At 39.2% G+C, this 25,676-nt stretch overlaps 1 protein-coding gene across 13 annotated transcripts in view; it reads right to left on the bottom strand.

The window, feature by feature from the left end:
* ANKS1B (ankyrin repeat and sterile alpha motif domain containing 1B) overlaps positions 1 to 25,676 on the bottom strand; it is a 1,024,648-nt gene that overhangs the window by 290,219 nt on the left and 708,753 nt on the right. For all 13 annotated transcript variants that reach the window (XM_034644189.1, XM_034644186.1, XM_034644187.1 and 10 more), the window contains one exon: positions 18,259 to 18,357. In XM_034644189.1, coding sequence (XP_034500080.1) covers positions 18,259 to 18,357 — 99 coding nt within the window. The remainder of the gene's footprint in view (positions 1 to 18,258; positions 18,358 to 25,676) is intronic.

Below are 25,676 nucleotides of genomic sequence, written 5' to 3' on the forward strand. Positions count from 1 at the left end.
AATTTTTATATTAAAACAGTTGTAAGGGTCTAGAAGCCACCTGGCTTGGAATCAGTGAGAGTTGGATCCTTGTATGAGAGGTACTGGTAAAAGTCCTCATGTGGGCAAGGGCAGCCATCCCTGGGTACAAACACACAAACTTGACTATCATTTACGTAAACCTACTGGTTTCAACAGCCTTGATGTACCAGGCTCAGCAACTTAAACTTGCCTATGAAGCTGCAATGGCCCATGGCTTCTCTTTTCCCACTGGATGTACTTTGTACTCTCAGACTCTCCGATACGACTTTTGTAATACAGACAGCTGATATCATTGGGTGCCTCCCTCTATTCCTGCTCCTTGTTCTAGCCTCTTCTGCTCTGTCCTGCTGCTACCCAAGACTCGGACGAACAGCAGCCCTGAAAATAAACCAGGACAAGCAGTGCTAGCAGGCCGTGTGCTGCCAAGTCCAAATGCAGGTCTATTGAGTAGTGTGAGGATCAGATCTCCTGTAGGCTTTGAGACCTGGGCTTAGACATCACTGTGCTGTTTCATCAGTGGCTCTTAAAAGACTGACTGAACATGAAAGAGAAAGGCAGATCCACCGACCAGGGGGCCCCAGAAAAAAGTCTATCCATCACCATCTAAGTGCTATTGTAGTGCAACTTGGCTGGGAGAGACACATCTATAGAATGGATAGGACTACTAATGATAAGAACATCACCTAACAATCACAAGAGACTTTGAAGATCCCAAAATGATCTCACATGCATTATCTCATTTGTGAGGGGTTTTAGGTGATCTTTGGGAAAATACCCTTTATGGAGCCTGAGGCTCTGGGTACCCCATATAATGAGATTCCTTCTGTGGGAACTGAAAGGATTAATACACTGTGACTGTTGTTGGGAAATGAGGTGTGATAGGTCTCTGGTTGTACATACGCGGCAGGGGAAGGAGACATGGAACGTATACAAATCTGTTGCTCGAAGTCCCTTTGTTTACAATCATACCCTGTTATTATGGATACAATTTCTATAAAAGAATAGGAAGAAACTTAAACCCTCAGAGCTTTGTAAGCGAATTGTGTTGGGATGTCATTATGGACTTACAATTGCAGATAATGATAACATCTGTATTTTTCCCCCACCAGCAACTGAACCTTGGCGACATGGGGTCTCTTGAGTGTTCAGACACTGAAGGCTCCCAGCTTTAGGCATAGGGCAGACTCAGTGAAGGAATCATAGCTGGAAATTACTCTGCACTACATTTTGGGGGAAAAAATGTAAAGTGCTTCGGACTGGGCACTGTCTCTGAATGCCCTGTGATTTCTATTTCATGAATAAAAGAAAAAAACTGAAGTCTAGCCCAGAGAGGCCCTGACATTTCCCTTCTTTTGACAAGCCTTAAACCACAGAGTAAACTGGCAGTGAAGCAATGGACAACAAAGTGTGCATAAATAAGAAATGTTTTCAAGACACAGGGGCAATCACTTTCCAGGAGCACAGAAGAGTAGGCTGGTGAACAAAGTAGGAGCACCAGCCAGACTAGTCCAGCCGCTAGCCATCAGGGTTAGGGGGCACCCCTTTTGATCAAAGGCACTGGACTGACCACAAGTTAAAGGAGTGAAGCTGCCAAAACAGACAAGCTCTATAAATCATGGTAGGAAAAAAAAATGACAGCAACAGCAACAACGACACAACCATCTCTTTATCGCCTTGCAAGCAGTGTGAGGGGACTGCCAGTCAGACACGGGTCTTTTCAGCTTCATCTCTAGGCATGCACAGAGTAAGTGCTATTAGCAGCATTACTGAGAACCCGGCAATTATCTGCCAGATAAGACCTGTGGGGTTGTGGTGAAGAGATCAATAGAACCACCACTCAGTACACACGTAAACACGGTCACTGGAGTTGAATGATATTATTGAATGATTTTGTTGTACTTCACTCTGAAGTTTTCGGTAAAACATTTTTTTTTTTAATTCAGTAAAAGGACATGTTTTTACCATCTTTTCATTTGTAAAATCCTTGTTGCAATAATGTTGACCTAGATCCTTTTGTTAAATATCACTATTTATTTTGATGTAGTTCCTTGCTGCAAAACTCTTTCACAAAACAAGAGCTCAGATTGAAGATGAAGGGAATTTACTGTAACTAGAATAAGGCGCTGAACAATGTTCACCATCATGCACATTTTCAAGCTCCATCAGTGATATGAATTATATTTAGAAAAAGACACAGGGTCACTTTTTTCTCCCACTGACAGTACATATCTGCTAACATTCATGTAGATATTCTGTGGTTATGGAGCACACTGCTTTGCTCTTAAAACAGAAATTTTAAACGCTACTATCAGTCAGGAAAATTGTTTGCATGTTAATAGTCTCAACAAAAAATTCCCCAAACTTGAGTCTTCAGAAAATAATGAATGTTCTGAATGCCAGTTCTGTTTATTTGATATTTAAAAACCATGTCCTTTCTCAGAGCCTCCAGGCATGTGCATAATCACATCACCCACTGAAGTACTTCAAACAGATAAATGTACCATAAAAACCAAAGTTAGCAGTATACAAATGAGTAACTTATGTTCTGCTTGGGTAGGGAAGTACAAAGGGTATCATTCATACGGTGGCCAAAAATTAGTATAGGAATTACAAAATTGGAGATCTACCACACATCCACTCATTTACTCATTCATTTATTCACTCAAATACTTATAGCATGCCTACTGTATTCTATGTACTCCTCTGGATGCATCAATCAAAAAACATGTAGAAGTGCCAGTCCTTACGGAGCTTACCTTCTAGTGGGGGAGACAGGTAAGAATTAACACACATAGTAAATAGGGAAATTATGTCAGAAAGTGATGTGCTGTGAAAAAAAGAGAAAGTAGAGCAAGAGGATTGGATGTTCTGGAGAGGGAAGGCGTGGGATGGACAGGGTGGTTAGGGGAAGCTACATGCAGAAGGCAATATTTGAACAGAGATTTCAAGATGGTAAAGGGGCAGTGCTGGCAATCAGGGGGAGAAGATTCCAAGTAGAGGGACCAGGAAAGGCTGAGTTCCTCAGGAAGGAGTGAGACTGGTAGTCTGTTCAAGGAATAACAAGGAAACCAAAGGGATTAGAGCAGGAAGAGAGCAGTGGGGAGCAGGTCAGAGAGGTAGTCAGGGGCCAGAGAAAGTAAAGCTCTGAAGGTCTTGGAAGGAAAGAAACAGGGAGGCAGTGAGAGTATTTGAGCAGAAGTGTGACATGGTTTAGCTTATGTTTCAGTGGAGTCATTGGCTGTTGTGTTGAGAATAGTTCACAGGGAGGCAAGAGTTGGGAGGAGGGAGACCTGCTCAGAGGCCATGCAAGTAATCCAGGAGAAAGAGACTAATGGGTTGGACAGGGTGCTAGAGTGGAGGTGGTAAGAAGTGGTCAGATTCTGGATGATTTTCTGAAACACAAAATAAAAAGTTCCCTGTTCTCTAACAGAGACTGGGAATCTGTCAGCTTGATGGCTACAGCTGTGTGGCAAGGATTTCAACTGAACAGAACCATATTCACCTATCACGCGTGGGAATATAAGGATAACTGGCATGGTTGGTCTTGCAGGGGTCTGTTTTCAATGGGGAATCCAGAGTCCTCAAAAGACTTTTCCCTTCAAAGAAGGCAGCAAATGCATATGTATTTGATTCAAAGGACAACAGACAAGTGTCATGGGGAATGTTTAATTCTGAATGGATTTCAGGATCTGGCACTCTGACTAGGCCCTGGCCTAGCTCCCATGGATCAGCCTTAAGAAGAAGAAGCTTCAATAAAAAAGCTGCATCATGAAACATTTTTGGGACATTGGGAACAAAAGGAGTCAGCATAATTGGCTCCAACAACTTCATCAGCAAGCAGAGATGGTGCTATATTTTAGACATGGGTGCCCTCAACATTGGGCACCAGTGCTTGGTGATGGTGCCTGCATTGGCAGGCTTCGTGGCACTGGCAGAACATTCAGTTGGCACTGGTTAGGGTGCTTTTGATGGGAAGATACTGGGCATTGTAGCCAGCAGCACAAACATCAGTACCTTTGACATGCTGGGCACCTGCAGCTCCGAAGCACGCTTTGGCCGAATAGCAGATCTGGCACCCTCAGTGGGTACTGACAGTACTGAGAGCACTTTTGGTAAGTCCTGGTGGCACTGCTTCAAGCTTTGGTGATAAGCAAGGCAAGAAAGGCAGAAAAGAGCAGATGTCACGTGGTCAGTGAGTGGTCTGGCTAATGGCACATGTGTGATGTGAGACACCCAGAACAAATCATTAGGAAGGATTTCAGTAAGGTTTAGAATACAAAGAGACTTGTAACCCCATTTTGAAACCCTGGCTGGAGTTGCTGAGAACCCTTTTATATTTATAGTGAGGAAATAATCTAAGAACTATTTCACTACCATTGGCACTCACAATAAACAATATCTTGGCCCTTATGGAAATGTTAATAACCTCACAGTCTTAGATTTTTTTGGTCAGTTCAGAATTTTTAATTACCCCAGACACTGGAGGGCCTCAGAATTTTCAGCTGTACTCATGTGAATCCTCAGTAGAGAGTCAGCTCTTAACAACAGTTTTAGCAGTTATTATTTATTAAATTCAACAATAATTTTTATGCACAAAATGTGTATGTCACGTCATCTTAGGCATTATCAAAATATAAAAGGGTCTAAGGTTCCTTCCTTCCAGGAATATGTGATTTCCTTGGGTATGTATTTGAATATAAGAAAATAATTAAGTGCCAATGTCTTTATAAGCTCCAGAAAAGAAAAGAAACTTGAGTGGATTGGAGAAATTTGGGAAGACTCTCTTCTATAGTTTCTCTTGGGGTTAATATATGGGGAAGGAAGTGAATCTCTCTCTCTCTCTCTCTTTCTCTCTCTCTCTGTGTGTGTGTGTGTGTGTGTGTGCGTGAAAGTGAGTGTGCATGCACAAGAGACAGAGAAACAGAGAGAGAGAGACAGAGAATGGATGAATACAGGCATCCATTTCTCCTTACTGTCTCTAGATCTAGCAGGAACACGGGCAGTGTCCTCTGTCTGGAGTGACTCCCTCAATGCTCTATTTAGCGAAAAATTCTTACTAAGTCTTTGAGATTCAGCTCAAGCGTCATCTACCTATCCAGAGAACCTTTCTTGACCCTCATATACTTAGCTTTTCCCTCCTCTTTAGTAGTTTTCCCCCCACATAGTCGTTTAGTTTTTGACGTATTTGTCTGTGTCCAAAATGTAGGTAGAAGTCCTTGATGCAGGGACAAAATGTCATCCAGTTTTACATCCTTATCTCTGAAGCTAGCAGAGGGCCAAAATGACCTGACTGATTGAATGGATGCACAAAGCATAGATTCACTCATGAACATCTTGGCATGTGGGGTGTTTGCACACATTATGCGTCTGGAGTTGCCCTATCCCTTCATCTGGTTCCAAACCTACTGGGGATGCTAAGGTGTTGGGATGTAAGGCCAATTGTTACTTTGTGTCCACATCAGTAGCACTTAGAAAAGTGCTCTGTCAAAAGAGGACACCAGCAATGTTTACAGATGATGATGTAATTGAGTCCCAGAGGTGAAAGGCAGGGAAAGCAATCTTCTCTACGTCTGTGCAATAATCTCTTGTACATTTGTGGAGAAAATTTCACATTCAAAAATTTCTATTGTACATTTACCTCTTAGTATTAGAAAACTGTAAATACAACCCTTTCCCAACAAGCGGTGGCCTCTAAGTAAAGAAGCAACTGAGGGTTATAACTGGTGATGCACTGAAGAAAAGCTTTTAACCTTTTGGGACTCGGGGTTCATAAATAATAACCTTAAAGATCATCTAAAGTATATCTACTTAGCACTATGCCATCACAAATTCATACAAGTAAAGCTAAAATGTATTTTCTCTGGAAGATAAGAAGGAAGGAATCCGGCAGCTTACTGAGTACTCATTTTCTCTGAAAAGAGCAGTAGTTATCTGTTAACTTAAAAAAAAAAAAAGCTTGGGGCGCCTGGGTGGCACGGCGGTTGGGCGTCTGCCTTCGGCTCAGGGCGTGATCCCGGCATTGCAGGATCGAGCCCCACATCAGGCTCTTCCGCTGAGCCTGCTTCTTCCTCTCCCACTCCCCCTGCTTGTGTTCCCTCTCTTGCTGGCTGTCTCTATCTCTGTCGAATAAATAAAAAAAAAATCTTTAAAAAAAAAAAAAAGCTGAACTTCTTATTAAAATAGAACATTCTAGATCTGTGGAAGACAATGACAATAGCCAGTCATTTGTCTAAAGGTGGAGACGTTGACAGGGTAGCCACAGAGCAACGACATGTGATGCTCTGATGTTAGAGGCAGTAGAGGAAGGCAGCTGAGAGCACAGGCTCTGGAGCCAGGCTGCCTTGTTCCTATTTGGACTCAGCCACTTACTAACTGGGTGACCTTAGGAATGTTACTTAACTTTTCTGCACCTTAGTTTCTTCATCTGTAAGAGAGAATTAGTTAATTTTAAAATTTAAATGAGTAAATGTGGAGTTAACCTGATAGTACCTACAACAGTGCCTGGCACACAGAAAATTTCTGTTTACGTGTTGGCTGTTAGCATAGGTGTTTGCCAGCAGTGTCTTTTTTTTTTTTTTTTTTAAGATTTATTTATTTATTTATTTGACAGAGAGAAAGAGAGACAGCCAGTGAGAGAAGGAACACAGGCAGGGGGAGTGGGAGAGGAAGAAGCAGGCTCCCAGCGGAGGAGTCTGATGTGGGGCTCCATCCCAGGACCCGGGGATCATGCTCTGAGCCGAAGGCAGATGCTTAATGACTGAGCCACCCAGGCACCCCTGCAGTGTTTTTCTGGGCAACGTGGATTCTTACAAAGTTCTAATGTATTCACTATGGGTCTACAGAGCAACCATCGGATTAGAACCCAAAGTCAAAAGATGGAAATCTAAAATCTCATTATTCACCAACAAAGAAAATTATCACAAGAAATACCAGGTAATGAAAAAGTGCTTAGCTTAGGGTAGGAGAATATTAACCCTGTTGCTAGGTTAGCCTGCTCCACTGAAGCTGAGTACAGGTATCTGCTAGGGTTCGAAGTATTTGACTTATAGCTCAAAGGCAAAGTGATGGATGAAATTCATAGCTGAATTAATGGCACGGGCTGCATTTCAGAGGATGGTTATTACAAATGAGAAAAAAACAGCGTATCTATCCGCCTGAACAAGTAAGCAAATGTTTTGGATCACTTTCCACTCAGAGTATCATGAGCTATCTCAAAATTCCCCGCAGCAAAGAAGTTTTTAAGGTGCATAGGAATAGCTTTTTGATTCATCCGCCTCCTCCTCCGGGGACGCTCTCCTCATTTCCTGTACATAAGAGACCTTCCCTTACATTTAACATCCAGAGCTCATATTTTAACTTTTATTATGGCTCATTCATGTGCTGCTTTGTCTTAAAATCACTTGGATATTGCTTCAACCTCCTTTGTTAGACTGTAATGTCTTTGAAAGCAGATACTCTGTTAATTTCATCTTTTTCTAAGTAGATGTTCAATGCATTTGTAGACATAACTGAACACAGACTTCTCACTTGAGTGCTATTGATCAAAAATAAGAAATACAGCCACATTATATTCAACTATTAAGTTAGCACTTAATTCAATTATATGGTAAAGGGGGGAAATGGCACATTCAAAATGGTGGATATGTTTGTTTATTTATTTATTTATTTAAAGTTTTATTTACTTGAGAGAGAGAGAGAGAGAGAGGAGGGGGAGTGGCAGAGGGGGAGAAACTCAAGCAGACTGTTCACTGGGGCTCCATTCCATGACTCCAAGATTATGACCCCAGCCAAAATCAAGAGTTGATGCCTCACCGACTGAGCCACCCAGGTGCCCCAGATATGTTCTTTTAGATCTCTTCTGTAAATTTACATGGTTCTGCTTTTCCATGAAATCACAATGGCTTTAGCAATTTACTGGAACTGTACTGTCAAGGTCTGCTCACTCAGCTTCTCAGGTCACTTCTGTGACATCCTATGCCGCATATCTTTATCAAGCCCTTGCTGTTCAAAGTACTCTCTGTATCCACTCCTCTGCCACTTGCCACTTAGTGTAGGGAACTGATTATATTACCCCTAAGAGATGCAACCAGGATGCTCTCTCAGTATTATGTTTATTCACTTAATTTCTTAGATAGAAAGGCCCTAGTTATAATTTTTTTTGAATATTTTATTTATTTATTTGACACAGAGAGACAGCCAGCGAGAGAGGGAACACAAGCAGGGGGAGTGGGAGAGGAAGAAGCAGGCTCCCAGCAGAGGAGCCCGATTTGGGCTCCATCGCAGGACCCTGGGATCACACCCTGAGCCGAAGGCAGACGCTTAACAACTGAGCCACCCAGGCGCCCCCTTAGTTATGATTTTAAACACCTTTTCTTCTAGCTCCTGATGGGTTAAACAATAATCCTAAATGTAGTAAAAAAAATAATTAATTTAGTGGACAATGATCAGATTCAAAGGTTTTGCCCTCTTCTTACCTAGAGAATGAATAATTTGCTCTGTGAGAAATCCACAAGTAAGAATGGAAAGCTCCCTGTGCAACGCAGTCATGGGCATTTTTAGCCAGAGACTTATATCAGGAAGTCAGTCCATTTTTGTTACTGTGTGGCACCAGGCAAGAGCAATGGCAAAAATTCATTGAGCTTTGTTAATTTAATGAGCATATTAAACAATTATAAGTGGTTACTCCTCGTATTAATTTAGTGCTTCTAAGTGCCAGGCACTTCCTAGGGATTTTTAAACTTGGAACTCACCCTAACCTGATGTGGTAAGTCCTACTACATCTCCGTCTCACTGAGGAGTTAACTGAGGACTACAGAATACAACAACTTGCCCAAGTGACACAAGTGGTAGGTGGCTAAACTGGGATTAAATTAGGTTAATTTAAAAGCTCACGGGAGTTCGTTTTTGCCAAATTCCAAGTTCTTTGAAAGTGCCTTACTTGGAGTATTTAACTTAGTCATCTCAGTATCCCCCTAGTATCCTTCTTGTGCTTTGAAATACAGTGTTTAGACAACACAGTGAGGCGGTAAAGAACCTCAGTTAAACTGCCTGGGTGTGAATCCTAGTTTGCCCACCTAAAATTAAAATACATTTGTATACCCTCTTCACTCTGTCTACTCCCTGTCTAATTAATTTTTCTATAGCATTTATCATTACTTAAAATTACACGTTTACTTCTTTTTGTCTGCACCCCCCTCTAGGATGTAAGCTACAAGAGGACGGTGGCCTCGTAGGTTTTGTTTCCTAACATCAAATCCTCAACACCTAGAAGAATACCCGGCATGTAGCAGGTATTTCATAATATATGTACTGAATGTATAATAGGAGAGTCACTTTGCTTATTGTGTATGCCTGGAGTAGTAATTTTTAATGGGATGAAGGAACCCCACTTTTTTCTTGGTTCACCTTAAATTTTAAAAAAAATTTATTTAATAAACATAAATATAGCACATAGGATATGCCAGGGCTCCATTTTAAGTACTTTACAAATATTGACTCATTTAAGTCTCACAATACCCCTATGAAGTAGGTAAAATCAAACTTAGGGAGTCTGGCCATGTTCCCAACCATTACACCATACTGCGTCCTGGCTGATTCTTCTGAAAATGTCATCTCCATGGAGCTTAATGCTCTAAAGATGTGTCTTCATTCTCTCCTAGAGAGTGCCCTTCTCTCTTGCCCATCTTTCCTTCCTCTCTACTCAGATCAAAGAGGAAAATAAATAATATTATTTCAGCTATTTTATTTTATTCCATTATGCTTTTCCTTCTTTGAAACAGCAATGGCTACTGTTAATAAAGCTTTCCTAAGGCCACCTTCGAGGGTAAAGAAGTGGTTTGACTTCCAATGGCCACAGACAGCTGACATGGTCTATGTCTGCCCCTCTTCTTTTCCCTGTCTCCTTCCTACTTTTTTAGAGCTTTTGGATCCCTGGAAGGGATCCTTCCCTTCCAGTTTTGAAAAGGTATTTTAGTGATTTAGGGAGTTTGCAAAAACTACCTTTTAAGCCTGAAACTTAAAGAAAGGCCCCAATATTATGAATAATTCTTTTTCTTATGTTTAGTCATTTTGGTCCTTTCCTGTTCTTTTTACAGTTTCTCTCACAAATACACAGGCGTCCTCAGAGCCTTGGGTCTCTGATGTGGCACAGTATTCGCCCGGGAGGCACTTGTCCTGAGCACAGACATATGGGATTTAGTTCCACTTCTGTTGCTAAGAAACAATCTGCCTCAGGGCAAGTCATTTAATACGCCCTAGACTTGGTTTCCTCACCTGTGAAAGACTCAAGAGAGATATTGAGCTGGATGTTTTAAGGTCTTTTGCAGCTCTAAATTGTGATCTTCTTGGAAGAATTATGTAAGGAAGGGAAAGTGCCCAGATATCAAAGTTCCTCTACTGTTACTACTGATTGCAGTATTACTCCAAGGGAGCCATTGTTCTTTATTAAATGGAGGTGAACTCCTCAAAACTGAAGGATGACAGTTGCTGGGGGTGGCAATAGATCAAAACCTATTTACTTCCAGAATTACTCCCTTATTTCTCTGTCAATATCAGGGGGGATTACAAGCAAAAATGATATTTCAGCTCTCTGGTCTACATAATAAACTATTCCAGGATAAATTCATTTAAAAGAAAACATTAAAAGACTTTCCCCCTTTAGCTTAGGAGGAATGCAGCCGTCTTGCTTTCTGAAACTGCAGAAAAATCTTGGAACAGAGCATCGGTAAGTATGCTATGACTGCACTCCTCTCACACCCAGCAGCTCTTGGGATTTCTATGCAGCCCAATCAGCTATAGCTATTTCGTACTCTGTATGTACTGGGCTCTGTCATTTCAGAGGGCCCAGAGAACTTTATAAGCACCAGCCGTTCCTTCTCCCAATGTACTCCTGAACGACAGACTAGTTATGGATCTCCACGTGTAAACAGAAAGCGTGAGGCACGGGGGAAGAGGTCACTCTAGGAAAATGTAGGCCATCAGGGTTGCAAGGCTAAGAAATGATAGAAAAGATCTGAATGATTTGCTGTCACTTTAAGATTTATAAACTACAAATTACCTAAGTTTTTCACTTTGAGGTCAGTCTGTCTTCCTTCCCTATTCTCCAACAGCCCTAATGCTTCTCCTAGAAGTAAGTAAGCTTTTACACTGAACTGACTGATCTAAGTGAGCATATCTGTTTGTCACAGAATCATAAGACATTTGCAGAATTGAATGGAACTTGAAAGGACTCTCAGAACACCACAGTTTGTCTCACCAAGGACTAGACCTAAAGGAAATAGAATACCCTATGCTTTTGGTTTGACTGTGGGTTCAATTGTGTATTAACTTTAAGTTAGGGCCCCTAATGTTAATGGTGCATGTATGTGTGTGGGATTTTGTTAAGGAGTCTATCTTTAACCGGATGTTCATAGGGTGGTAAGTCAACATTGGGTGGCTTTCAAAGTTTAAGATACCAGCTGGTGAAAACAAAGAAATGCAAGTAAAAGAATGAGGGTAGGTGGAGAGTGAGTGATGGCATGGGAGAATGAAAAGTTACCCTGTCAAATGTACCTTGAGGGCTTCTGTGCCTGCAGCCTACATTTTGTCATTGCCCTTCTGAAAAATAGCAGTAGAAATAGGAATGAGCTTCTGTCATTTTTCTAAGTGACAGGGAAATAAGACTGAACCTTCCTTTCTAGACTTTTAAAGAAATTACATTGGTTAAACAATTTATCCCTAAAGCTTATACGCATCTTCATCAACCATCAAGACTAGAATTAACACACATCTGAATTTTAAGGAGCTTGAAAGAACTAGCATCTTTAAGAGCATAGGTTTGGACAGGAAGCCATATTGGCATAATGGCACATCCATAGTATTCCTTTTGAGCTCTGAAATAGTCCATGATCCCATTGTAACAGCTATAACTAACTCTGGTTCCCAGTGATGTGTTTAATTAATAAAGTGTTTGGAAACAAAACTAGTATTTTTGGAGGGGCAGGGTTTGTATTCTCTGGTTTGCAACAGTTTCAACCATCCCATACTGTTTTGTCTTTAATAGAGTTTGAGCTCTCAATCCCTGTCAGTTTCTCTCTACATCCTTGCCCACAAGCTTTTTTTGGTCAACTGTTGCTTTTATCTATTTGTTCTGATCAGGCTTAAGGTTACATGGTCCCTTTTACTTCTAGGTTTGGTTGTTTTATTTTTTAATTTTTAAAAAAGTTTTATTTATTTATTTGAGGGAGGGGGTGGGGCAGAGGGAGAAGGAGAGAGAGAATCCCAAGCGGACTCTGCTGAGTGTAGAGCCCAATGTGGGCTCAATCTCAAGACCCTGAGATCATGACCTGAGCTGAAACCAAGAGTCAGATGTTTAACTGACCGAGGCACTCAGGCGCCACAGCTTTGGTTGTTTTCACAAATGTGTTTGCTAACATCCTTAACATCTTGTCCAATAGATTTTGACTAATTCACTTTCCTAATATAGATGGAAATATGCTCCTTTCAGTGGTGAGGCACCAATGAAGAACGAACATGTTTGAAAAATGTATAATGTTTTATGGGATTGCTGATTTGTGTGTATCACTTAGATCAGTGGCATTTAGATCATGAAGTCTTTATGTGTAACTGGCATATCTCTGGGGTCTCTAATTTGTGTATCATTGTATCATATCAGCTCTTTCACACCTAACTCCACAGACCAGAGATATGTGCCTCTTTTTTGAGTGGCGATTGCAAATGTGGCTTCTAAATCATCTAATTGTGAATATCATAGTCCCATGAAGATAGCTCATGGAAATAAAACAAGCCCTTTTTGTTGTTATTGCTGATAGGTTATTCCACTTTAACCACAAACATAGACCTGGAAACTAGACTGTAAAGTGGACCATTATAAAGTGTATTTGCAGTGAGCAGATATTTGAGGTGGTCCCCCAGTGATCCCACCTCCAGATAGTCACTGCATCTCTAAACACCTCCTCTTGTATGTGAACTTAATCTAGTGACTTGATTCTTGTGAAAAGAATATGGCAAAAGGATGGCATGCTACCAAAGATAGTGACTTCCATCTCCCTAACCCACCCTTGTCCTCTCACTTGCTGTGCTGTTGAAGCCAGATGCCTGCTGTGAGATACATTATGGTGAGGCCCACATGACAAGGAATTGAAGAAAGCCTTCAGCCAACAGCTTGTGAAGCACTTGAGGCCTCAGTCCAAAACCCCCAAGGAACAGAATCCTTCCTACAAACAACCATGTGAGTGAGCAAGGCAGTGGGTACTTTCCATTTGGGTCTTGAGATGACTATAGCCCTGCTAGAGACACAGAACCAAGGACTCAGCCTAGCTGCTCCCAGATTCTTGGTCCACAGAAAGTCTGAGATAATAAATGTTATTTTTATATGCACTAAGTTTTGGGGTAATTTGTTATATAATAATAGGAAACTAATGCAGAATCTTGTTTTTCTATTGGAATAACAAATAACTGTTGTTGTTGTTTTTTTTCTTACCAAAATCTCAAACTGAGGATAGGAAAGGGGGTAATTTAATCCAACCAGAGGTGTTCAGTGTCATTCAGTGAAAAAAATAATTGAAAGTATGTAGCCCAAAAAATACTGATTAAATTGAATTGAACTTAGAAATAATGAGCAGCTGAAATGTAAATGTTCATTACGCAGGAAAGTAGAAGTAGGCTAACAATGATGAACAAAACTATGAGCACCAGGAGTCCTGTGGTAACGCACTTACTAGACATCAAATATTGTTGAGTTTGAGTTTTGAAGAACTCCAACATTTAACTGAGGAAAATGAGCACGGGAGGAGAGAGAGCATCAGGGTGGCAGGAAGATAAGCGGGTAATGAGGAGTCTAAAAGAAGACAATACTGACAGCTGACATGAGTATAGGAGCCTACTAAAGCTGAAGTGGGGTGAAGGTGGAAAGTGGCATATGGACTTTCTTCCCTACTGGTTACTGATAACTTTAGCACTGGTTGTGTGGGGTGGTAGCACAGGAACCTAACCTACCCAAGTAGGTTGAAGGATCGGTGGGAGCACAGTAAAGGGGATAGTGAGTATAAACCACTACTCAAAAAATCCAAAGATAAAAAACATAAAAATATTAGGAAAGAAAATACTGAGAAAGAAGCGAGCATGTGACATAAAAATTGCTGGTGTGCCGAAATACATCTCGAATTCAGGATGAGAGAGATTAAGAGAGCAGACACATGGGCTTTGACACAAGTCTTGCAAACCTTTAAAATGAAATGCTCTGAATTCCTGACTTTCAAGTGTTATATAGTCAAACGACAAAAAACATTACACCTTTTAAAAAGGATTTTGGAGGATTATCCAAATACTTGGTCATATGGAATTCTTACCTGGAAAAAGGCAAATTATGTGTTGCAAATAAGAAATCAGATTATTTCCCCAAGTCTAGGGGACAGAAAAAGTCCAATATGCTTACAGTTTCTGTGGGAGTAAAAAACAAGCCACCTTCTCGTGAAACGTCTGGTATGTTTCCTTGCTTAAAAAAAAGAAAAGGGTGAAATGTGATCTTCGGAAGTTCTGAGAACTTTTAGACTCAAGGAAAGACTGAGCTGGGGTTGGTGAGGAAAGTGGAGACTGGGTGAAAATGGATAATTGAACTTTGCTACTAAAGATCAAGCATTATAAAAGACAGAGGGAAATAATGAGTGGAAGGGAGGAATTAATGTGCTTACTGTTCTAACTATGTCTATGCTTAGAACACATAGAATACATTCCATGTGTTTGAGGTATCAAATGTTCTTGAGAACATGCAGACCTTTGCGCTGGTGAATATTTTAATATTAAAAAGGGCATATTACAGAAAAACCATTCTTACCAAAGGAATAAACTTTTTGTCTTTGAACCTTGAAGCATCAAATACAAATAAAGCACGAAAAACATGCTTTGAAGTGTGCTAACAGATCAAGACTGTGTTTAGCAAACCACCTTTTCTCTATTAGGAACAATCTCAGGGATTCCAAAACACAATATGTTAATTAAAGGATTTCAGGTAGCAATCATGGAATATTTTTCATGACAGATGAAGAACACAGATATTCTGAAGACTAAAATTGCATAAACAAAACAGAGACACTGTGTCCCTTCTGCGGCAGTGCAAAGTTAGAGTGAATGCAAATGAATGTGCTGGCAGTAAAATTACACTATTAACCATCTGAAGATTGGGCTCATTACCTAAGAAGGCAAAGCATCAATTTGTAGCATTATAACATTCTGTTTGTGCTGCTGAACACGTGTTTGGATGTTTTTATATATTCTCTACTCATTTGGGTGCATAGTAAGCACTTTTGCATCAGCCTCTTGATAAAAGCTTAATTTTGTATTGTTTCTGTTATATTGTTTTCTCTAATGGGAATGATATGCTGTCTTAAAAATAAACACTCCATTTATTCTCCATATAATTCTGAGTTTAGGTTCTTCTGTTTCGCATTATCAAACGGCATATACACAATTACAGATATATCTTAAAATTGAGGCACTTTTTGATTTGAAAAAGTGTATATTTGAATACCATGAGGAAAATATTCTTTCAGTAACTTATTCTTTCATTCTTTTAATGCACATGTATTGAGGTAAGCACACTGGGAAATTCAAGGATGGATGTGACATTGTCTCTGCCTTCAGGGTGTTTCTAAGGCAGAAGTGGTGGAGTATTATTAGCACCTTCAGAACAGGCAGAGCTATCAGATCTCAGAAGAAAGAGACAGCAGTGTATTACTGCCTTCTACAAACATTTTTGACCGCCTACGATGTGACTGGCACGGCTCTAGGGGCTGGGTATATAGAAGGAAAAAAGACAGTTAAGGTCCCTGAGCTCATGGACCCTGCATCTTGGGGGAAAGGTGAAAAATAAGGAAAAAACAAACACATAAATAATATAACTTTGGGTAGCCGCAAGTGCCATGGAGAAACTAAAATGGGGTAATATGAAGGACAGTGATAGTATGCGAGGAGTGTGACTTTGAGGTCCTGAAGGCCTCGGTAAGGAGACAGCAGCTGAGTAGAGATTTGATGATGTATTTTCAAGTGTATGAAAATCTGAATAAAAGGCTTTCTAGGCAAAGAGACCAGTATGGAAAGGCCTTGAAGCAAAAATGAGCTTGGTATATTCTGGAACAAAAAGAAACCACATAACTAGAGTTCAGGAAAACGGGAGAGTGAGAGTTGAGGCCATGGAAGTGGGAAGGGGCCAGATCCTATGGACTTCTGTAGGCTGTGATAAAGATTTTATTCTAAGTTAGAAGGGAATCCACTGGAGACTTTAAACAGGGTGTGGCATGATCTGATTTACATTTGAGAAGGACCATTGGATGCTGTGTGGAAATTCAAATGTAGAGTGATAAGAAAGGTAACTAGGATAGAAATTAGTTACGTATGAATTATCCGAGCTAGAGAGAACCAATGAGAAATTGACTCCTGTAGTCTAACCTAGAGATGACAGATTAGAACCCATGGTGGCAGTCTAGTTAATGGTGGCTGGTTTGGACTAGGGTGATAATTACCAAGGTGAGAGAAGCAGTTCCATTTTAGGGAATGTTTCAAAAAGGAAGTGGTATGGAACTATTTGAGCTGAACTTGACAGGCAGGCTTATGACAAGGGGGTAGTCACTTACTGATTTATTGAGTGCCTGCCATGGGCTGCACGCTGGGCTCAGTGTTGGGGGATAGCAGTGAAGTCCTTGCAGACAATGAGGAGCAAACTTGCTGAGGAAGTAATTTTAAGATACAAAAGTAGTGAGGTGAACAATACGCTTATAAGAATTACTTCTGGAATTAGTTCTAAGGCCACTTTATTCTTTTCCTTTTACTGTAGAAAATTGTATGATCAAACTCGTTTGTATGCGTAACTCTCCTTGAATTTGCAAAAGTGTTAAGCTCTATCAGTAGACACTCTGTTCACTGTCAGTTGGCAAATTTCATCAGATCGCTTCCTTAGAAACAGTGGTTAATATTTATCTTTCTTGTTCTGAGGAGAAATTATAGCCTCATTAGAAAGGAAAAGAGCAGAGGAGAATACAAAATATATGGTAAGTTCATACATTTAGGTGCAAGTCTAACTGTGCATCTGCTTTCAGTCTTGCCCCCTGAATCTTTTCCCAGCTGGTTGACCCTACTTCAACTTTCCTTCCTTCTCACCCCCTATTGTATATTGCCTCCAAAACTGACTGGCCTAAAGTAGCCCAGTCATGTCTGTTCCCCAGTGCCTACAGAACAAATTTCAAATTCCTTAGCCTGACACAGAGTGACCCAACATACTTTTTCTGCTTTATCTCTGATCATACTCTCTACTCTCTAATTGTTTTAATCACACTGGATTTTTTTTCCTTTTTAAAAAAATATTTTAAAAACAGTGGTGAAATGGCAAACAGAAAATTTACCATCTTAACCATTTTTAAGTGTACAATTTAATGGCAATGATTGAGGATATTCACATTGCTGTGCAAATCCCACTGCATTTTAAATCATGCAGAATCACTATTCCCCTAATACTTTGGCTATTTATATTTATGTTTATATGATTTCTGCTGCTCCCTGAAATGCTTTTCTTTTCCTTATCGGTTAGAGTCTGACATATCTTGAAGACCAGGGCTCAGATCCTACCTCTTGCTTTAGGCTCCTATGAAAACTTATCCGGAAACAGAAGGTCAACACTGTTGCTAGGTAACATAGTGCTTACATTTCAAATGACATGTTGGTTGGCAAATTGCATCTAGACTGGGAGGATTTATACATAAACTATAAAAACCTGATGGGGATATGATACTTTGGTTTTCCCTGAGTGATGATTAGGCAGATTTCTTGCCCCTGGAGGCTATGTCTATGGAGTTGTACAAGAGATAATGCCTCTCATGGGTCATGAGACTTCTAATTCAGGAACATTTCCATGCCTACCCAATATTGATCTTGTCTTCTTGTACCTGAGCTGTCACCTGAGGGGCCTGGACTGATGTTTGTACCAATATAAGAACTCACACTTGAAGAGAAGCCCTGAAGGTGCCCTGCTGGTCAGTGGTGTTTCCTATATGACATCCTTCTCTTCAACCTAAAGCCAAGTTTGGCCCACAGCAGTCTTACAAGTCTGAATGTTTCACTGGACCTAAGAAGAACTGCTTTTGGGAGTTGCATCAATATGTAGAGATGTTGTCCTAAGTACTAATAGCTCTTTCACATCTAGACTGAAGACTGCTGTACATAGGGCCAGGCTAAGAAAGCATTGCTTACCTTTGGAAGGAGCTGGATTGCCTGTAGAATTCTTTGTCTGTGCCCAGAATTAAGGATTCCGATTTCCAACAAATCCTGATCTTCCATAACATTGCTTCCCTGAAACAAACCCAGAAATGTTGCAAGTTAAATCAGGTATTTTTACTATGGGTAAATAATGATTTATTTAATGCAAAGAAAAATAACCAACAAGTGAGCTGATTTTTACAAACCAAAACAGAGTCATTCTTCTGTGAGGGTGAAGGCAAGTAGGAGGTCACCTATGTGACTGAGTTGAAGGTTCTGGGAAAGCTTCCTTCCTCTCAGAAATGCTCTCATGGCTTACTATTTATGGTTCAGTTATTTGCTTTGGGGATTCACTCCTGTGACCTAAAACTCTGTTCCCATAAAAATGTAAATGCTTCTGAGAAGAGTTGCCAGTTAGGATCTTCAGTGATCTACCTATACATTGACATGAACGAATCAGTTTTTTCTTCCCCTGAAAACAGATTTCAAAAAATTGAAATATACTAGGTGGGTTAAAAGTGGGAATTAATAATTAATCTTAAAATACTGAATGCCAGACATCTGATCAAGATATGGGGATACAACAATGGATAATTTGCACGTCCCTGCCCACAAGTATCTTTATTCTTTCCAGTCCAGGGACGGAAACAGATTTTCAAAGGCAGGTAGAATGCTGTGAATGTCCTATGTGGTGACACACACTTGGGAACCCCAAGGGGACCTGGGGTGTGTTTTCAGTGGAGATGATGTCTGATCAGATATCTGAAGCATGGTTAGGACTTAGCACTCAACAGAGGAAGGACACAAGGGAAATTATGTACAGTGTCCCATGGGTGAGAAAGAACATAGCATACTCGGAAGCACTAGGTTCTTGAATGAGCTGGAGAGGGGGACAAAAGATAAGGCTGGCAAGGTAAGCCGAAGCCAGACTACATGCACATTGTTCGCCAGGCTGGGGAATTCAGGCTTCATACTGACCATAACAGGGAGCCATGGACAGATTGTTAAGAACAGGAGTTACATATGAGATTCCAAATTTAGAAAGATCAATTAAGTTTAGTTTTAGAGCAATTTAGTGGCTGGGCCTCAGTTTCCTTACCTATAAAATGACAAAGCTGAGCCACATGATCTCCAAGGACCAGTCTAGTCCTGGATTTCTTTGATTTAAATGATTTTTTATGCCTTTGATTAATATTCTAATACAGAAATGTATAGATTGCTTATTTTGTCCCTTAATTTTAGTCTTTTGTAGCTTGTAAGCTAGTGTTTCCCTTTAAATCGAGGGGTCTATAGAGAAGTTCAGAATTCAGATCACTCCTTTTCTGAACAAATCAAACTGTCTTATTAATTTGTAAGAAAAATACTTATGAGCAAAAATTGCAGAACGAATATTTATGGAGAGCAATGGGTACTGACAGATATTTAAAGCAAAAGAGAATGAATTAGGGCAATCCTGGGAGGATGGAGACATTAGGAACTACTGCAGTTGTTCTAGAGATGATGTGGGTTTAGACTGAGGTAGTGGTGGTCATGGGAGATAGAAAAAGATGGGTGGGTTTGAAACTATCAAGAAGTTTGACTGAGTGACTGAATACGCGGAATGATGGAGAAATGCAGAACACACAATAGTTCCAGGCTTGGGCAATGAGGGTAAATCATGATGCCTTTTCCTGATGTAATAAAGGAGGATGGGCAGTCTAGTGTGGTACAAAGTGAGACTAATATCTTTCCCTGTACAGAATAGATGAATGTCAACAATTTACTATCAGACTACATTATAAAATGGATAATTGATTGTTCTTAGAAAGATTAAAGCCATAAGAATGGTACCATAGCTAGAGATTTAAAATGTGCATTCACGGGACAAAAACATTCCACCTACTCATCGTATCATTCCTATGCTTAAGCTACCCCGGCCTTCTCAGAGGAGGTAGAATGATCCAGGTATATAGCAGCATGATAATGAAAAGCCTAATGAAAAACAAATAAAGCCAGTCTTGGCAAAATGCCACAGGAAACATTGCTCTCAAGAAATTACTCTGTGCACACAATAGAGCATGGCTAAGAATACAAATGGCTTCATTTTGAGAAAGCATTATTATTTTCAGAAATGGACCAGTATGTCATGAGTAGGATATATGATACCATCCTGTATTTGATTTTTAGTCTTTAAAGGGCTTCCAAAAGGAGTTAAAAAGATCTTAAAAAACAAAAACAGAAAAAAAAAAAACCAAACCCTGAGAAACAAAAAACTTTGTCCATCTATGTGTTAGACAATTACCAGGTTTTCCATGGGCTAAATTAGCAGCCCACAACATCAGCTCACACACATTCTTTGGTGTGTCTCTGCTTCAGCAATTATAGAAACCTACTATCTATCGGTAATCATGAAAATTTGATTTCAGTATTCGAATACTGAAATGATTTGAAGGATTAAATCCTTAAAACCACTGTTCTTCCTCTGAACTCCCAATGTACCATCTTCTCTACCTTCAGTAGGAAGAACCTGTTTGAAAAATTGTGGGGAAGTTAGACATCTTCTCTTTGGGTCAAATTTTCTAGCATATGGAATAATTATCAAACACTTTTGAAAAATGAGTGAAAATTTGGGAAGCACAGTGCAAATGGTGAGAATGTACTCAAGGGGAAATGGTACTAATTGTGGAAATGCAAAGAAAAGGATTCACTGTCCCCAATGAGGCATGCTGTTAGAAATTTTCTACTTTTTCTCTTATTGCAATATATAGAGATACCAAAAATATCCTGTGCATCATCTACCCAGTCTTTTTTTGAAACACCACCAGGCTTGGAGTCTAAAGATCTGGGTCCGAATCTTGTTTGGGTAAACTTAGCTAAGTCATATATTATTTCTAGGTCTCATGGTCCTCACCCATAAAATGCAGTTCAATGAATACTCATTCAGTTCTAAAATGCAATGATTTCAGTCATTTCCAACTTTTGATTAGTATATTTACATACATAAATGTATGTGTAAATATGGATTGTGTAATTTGAAGTTACATTTACATTGCAATTACATTTTATTGTTTCAAAACTCGCGACCTAAAGTTAGCTTTAAGAAGTATGGTTGACTCTTGAACAACATGAGTTTAAACCACATGGGTCCACTTATACCTTGATTTTTTTTTCAATAAATACAGTACACTGCAAATCTATTTTCTCTTCCTTATGACTTTCTTAATAACATTATCTTTTCTCTAGTTTAACTTTACTGTGAGAATATAGTATATAATATTCATAACATACAAAATATGGATTAATCAACTGTTTATGTTATTAGTAAGGCTTCCTGTCAACAGTAGGCTATTAGTTAAATTTTCAGGGAGACAAAAGTTATATGCAGTTGTTTGGCTGCATGGGGCAACTGGGGTGAGGGGGTGGTCAGCACCCTAAACACCTGCATTGTTCAAGGGTCAACTGTAATTATAGAGAAATACAAGAATGCACTTTTTTGGGGGACAAATTAATCTCAGTATAAGGTAGGAATTTATAATATTATTAAAAGAAATGACAGAATACCTTCATTCTGTAATATCATGGATTCTTATAGCTTTTCAGAGAAGAATCAAATATTTCAAATCTTACAACTAACCGTTTCATTTGCGGTTGGGTAACAGATGTGCCATCAAAGGCAATAAACATTTCCATTCTTCCTGGGGAGCTGGAATTTATTCTCATGTTAGGACTTGCGTTCACTAAATGTTAGAAAATCTCAGCTTATCCTTCCCCCCCCGCCCCTGCCTCAATAATAGCTAAATGTAAACTCTAGCTTTCTCCCTCCTCCATTCATTTTTCACATGACTGCCAGTCAGAGGTTTTTGGAGTAGAGCTCCGTTATGTGTGTGTCTGCTGCTTAATCAACTCCTACACTGCATTCTCATCCCCAGTACACATCCTGTGTCTACTTCCTCATCTCCAATTTATTCCTCAACCCATTGCAATAAGTTTCACCCCCCCCCAACTTCCACTCAGTATCTCTGCCAAATATTGAGAAAGACTTCTCAATTGCCATGTCTACTTGATTCTTTTCAAACCGGATTTCAAAAATGGGTTGTCCATATGTGGCTGGTGGCTACGGTACTAGAGAGCACAAATAGAGAATATTTCTGTCGTAAAAGAAAATTCTATTAGACAGTACTTCTCCACACCTAAAGACATTAAAACTGTAGTTGAATCACACAGATAGGGAAAAAAAAATAGGGACTGATAGGGAATCAGAACAGGGAGTCGGAAATACTCATGAGTCATCCTTAGGATATAACTGATGTGCTTCTTAGTCAAATTTCAGGAACATAAAATTAAGGATGTTCAGCAAATCTTCCTCTAATTTTTCAGTCATTAAAACAAATTAGTAGCAGTTCTATTTTCATTAGTGTTTTAGTGTTTCTTTCTTATGGGTCTAGGAATCTATGCTATAAAAATGACAAAGCAAATCAAGGAGTAATTTCTTATTTTCTTAGCACACTACCAGGCACATTGTATAAGACACTTAGGGAATAACAATCAATAGATAAAGTTGCTTAGTTAATGACTTACTAGAAGGATCAAAGGCCCAAAACAGTATTTTTAGAATAACTGTTCTTTTACTGACAAGAAATAGCTAATTCAGGGGGTCTTTATTGCTTTCTTAAATCATGGAATGAGAAAAAATAACACATTTTATGCTCTGAGAGCTGAAAACTGAAGTTTCTCTGACCCCAGGGAGAATATTTTATATTATTGGATTTTTTTTCAGCTGTGATAAACTAACAAGATGACCAAATAGAATAAAGAGTAGTGTTTTGTACTCAATGCTCCATGAGAAATATAACAGCTATTTATTGAAATCATCTCTCAAATACATCTAAACTGATCACTTCTGTCTCTCAGAACTCCAGCTTGAAAAGTCCTTTTGTTTTCATAACCTCATTGTATAGCATATTTATTTAGCAAACTTTCCTTCACATTGCATATTATATATAATAAATCCCTACAGATGCTAGGGAAACATATTTAAGGACCATAGGGAACTTGTTTCTTTTTAATATAAGCTTAAGTTGGATGTTATTTATTCTCTCTCTTCAGTCCAAGACTGAAAAAATCGAGAGGATGCTGTCAATTTGGAGAATATTTCTTTTACTCTATAATTAACTAAACTAGATTCTTCTCCACAATTTGTGTGGCCTGAAATATTTAAAATAGAATATTTGTATAATAGAATGATAGCAAGATCTTGCAAACTCACACATGGAGAAACACATATTTTAGTTTATTTTTAATACTTTTTACAGCATAAATGATGTGGTGGCATAAAACTATATACAATATTCTTGGAATAATGTGCCTCTTAGCTTCTGTAAAGGTTTTGAGTCAATTTTATATCAACTTACAAGTAAACTGAATGCCAGTCTTTTCTGCATGATTAGGATGGTAACTATTGGGATAGGTCCCAGATTTATAATTCTCCTATTAGTGTTGGAAAGCTTTATTTCATTCATCAGATGGAAACATGGGTTACCATAAGTAATCAGATAATGGATGATGTGCTTCATCCAATTTTATTTTATTTTTTTAAATTAAAAAAATTTTGTGTGTGTGCTCTTCTTCCAATTTTAATTCCCTCTCTTACATGAATGAAATGACAGTGGAAGAAAACAGTATACTTCTTTACCTACCTTAGCCCTCCATTTGAAAATATTCTGTCTAATGCAATGGAATTCCTTGATCACAGCTTAACTAGATTTTCACATTCTTAGCTTATGAAGAGAGTTTCTTAGATTTTTTAGGCCACATGGATTATTGATTCAAATAAATGTCACATTATTGAGCAATAAGTTAGAGAGCATCTTATATATGTAAAGTATATATTTTAATAAATAAGCTATATCTTAGAATTATTTTTTAAGATTAGTATTTATAACTAACATGATTATAATGAGTTTTATACTACCAGTTTTTCCCTCTTTATTTTTCAAGGTTATTTCCCCTTTGAACATCTGTTCTGAAGATATGGAGAAAGAGAGGGAGGGAATTTCAGTAACCAGGTGTTTATTTGTTAAAGTATTGAGCAAGGTTTGATGATTTCATAAATTATAATTCTAATTATAATGTGTTCATATAGATTTTAGAATTACGTATAAGACTTCAAAGTCATTTATACAGTAATTTGTACTCCTTTGTCAAAAGTTACAGATACAAGTGGAAGCTATTCATTTTTAAGGATGTTAATCCACCAGTCCTACAAGAAGAAATGAGGTTGTGAACAAAACTTATTTGTATGTTCTTACATTTTTTCTGGAAACATGCATATGAAAATATGAAGCTTATGAACACCTGTCTTCTTTCAATTTTCACACTAATAGCAGTTGGTGTAAGCATAAAATAAATTACACACTTACTGAGTTCTTATTCTGTGCCAGGCCCTGTTTTTTTTATTTTTATTTTTTGAATATTTTTATTTATTTATTTGAGAGAGAGAGAGCAAGAGAGGGAAGAGCACACTTACCACTAAGCAGGGAACCTGATGTGGGGCTTGATCTCAGGACCCTAAGATCATGACCTGAGCTGAAGGCAGATGCTTGACTGACTGAGCCACCCAGGAGCCCCAGCCAGGCCCTGTTCTAAATGCCTTAGATATATTATCTTATTTAATTCTCACCATAGCTCTCTTAGCTAATAACAGCCTTTCTCATAACTATTACCCCATACCGCCTCCAGTGGGGTTAGTGTAGGAGATAAAAGGTTCAGTAAAAAAATGTGACTTGACCTAAACCATTAGCATTTTGCTTTAGAGCCACAGGAAATTCACATTTGAAAGCAAGTGTTCCAACATATTTTACGTTGATTTCACAATGTTTGAGTAACAATGAATCTTTCTTTATAGAACAGAATTTGGAAAGCTGTCTGACCTATTCTTCCCTCCTCTGCTCCAGTCCTCTCTGTGCACTGAATCATGCAATCAGGGCTGGCAGAGACCTCGCGGGGGGGGGGGGGGGGGTTTTCTTNGGTTTCTACTCTAAACATTCTCTAATTAACCGCAAAGCTTTAACTTCCCTCTCTCTTTTGAAGCGTGGTGTCTAGCTGGGTTACACCATTCCCAAAAGGGTAGGGCGGATATTAAATGCTTTAAATGGTCTTTCCCAATAGCTGAATCTGAGCAGGGGGTAGGGATGGAGCTGGGGGGACACCTCAGTCCTACTCGTTTAGTTCCCATTGTGCTGCAGACTGTGACAGGAGAGCTATTAGAAGAACATGCCAAAAGTGGAGATGAAAACAGTTAGCAGCTGTCCTGTGTCCTTTTCCAATCACAAGCTGTGAAGTTGAAAAAAAAATTTTTCCTTGGGTAGGCCGTACATAATCTTGGCAGGTATCTGAGTTTTGTTCTTCCATCTAATATGCTGAACATTCCCCAG

Source organism: Ailuropoda melanoleuca, chromosome 15 (assembly GCF_002007445.2).
Source record: "Ailuropoda melanoleuca isolate Jingjing chromosome 15, ASM200744v2, whole genome shotgun sequence".
Lineage (NCBI taxonomy): Eukaryota > Metazoa > Chordata > Mammalia > Carnivora > Ursidae > Ailuropoda > Ailuropoda melanoleuca.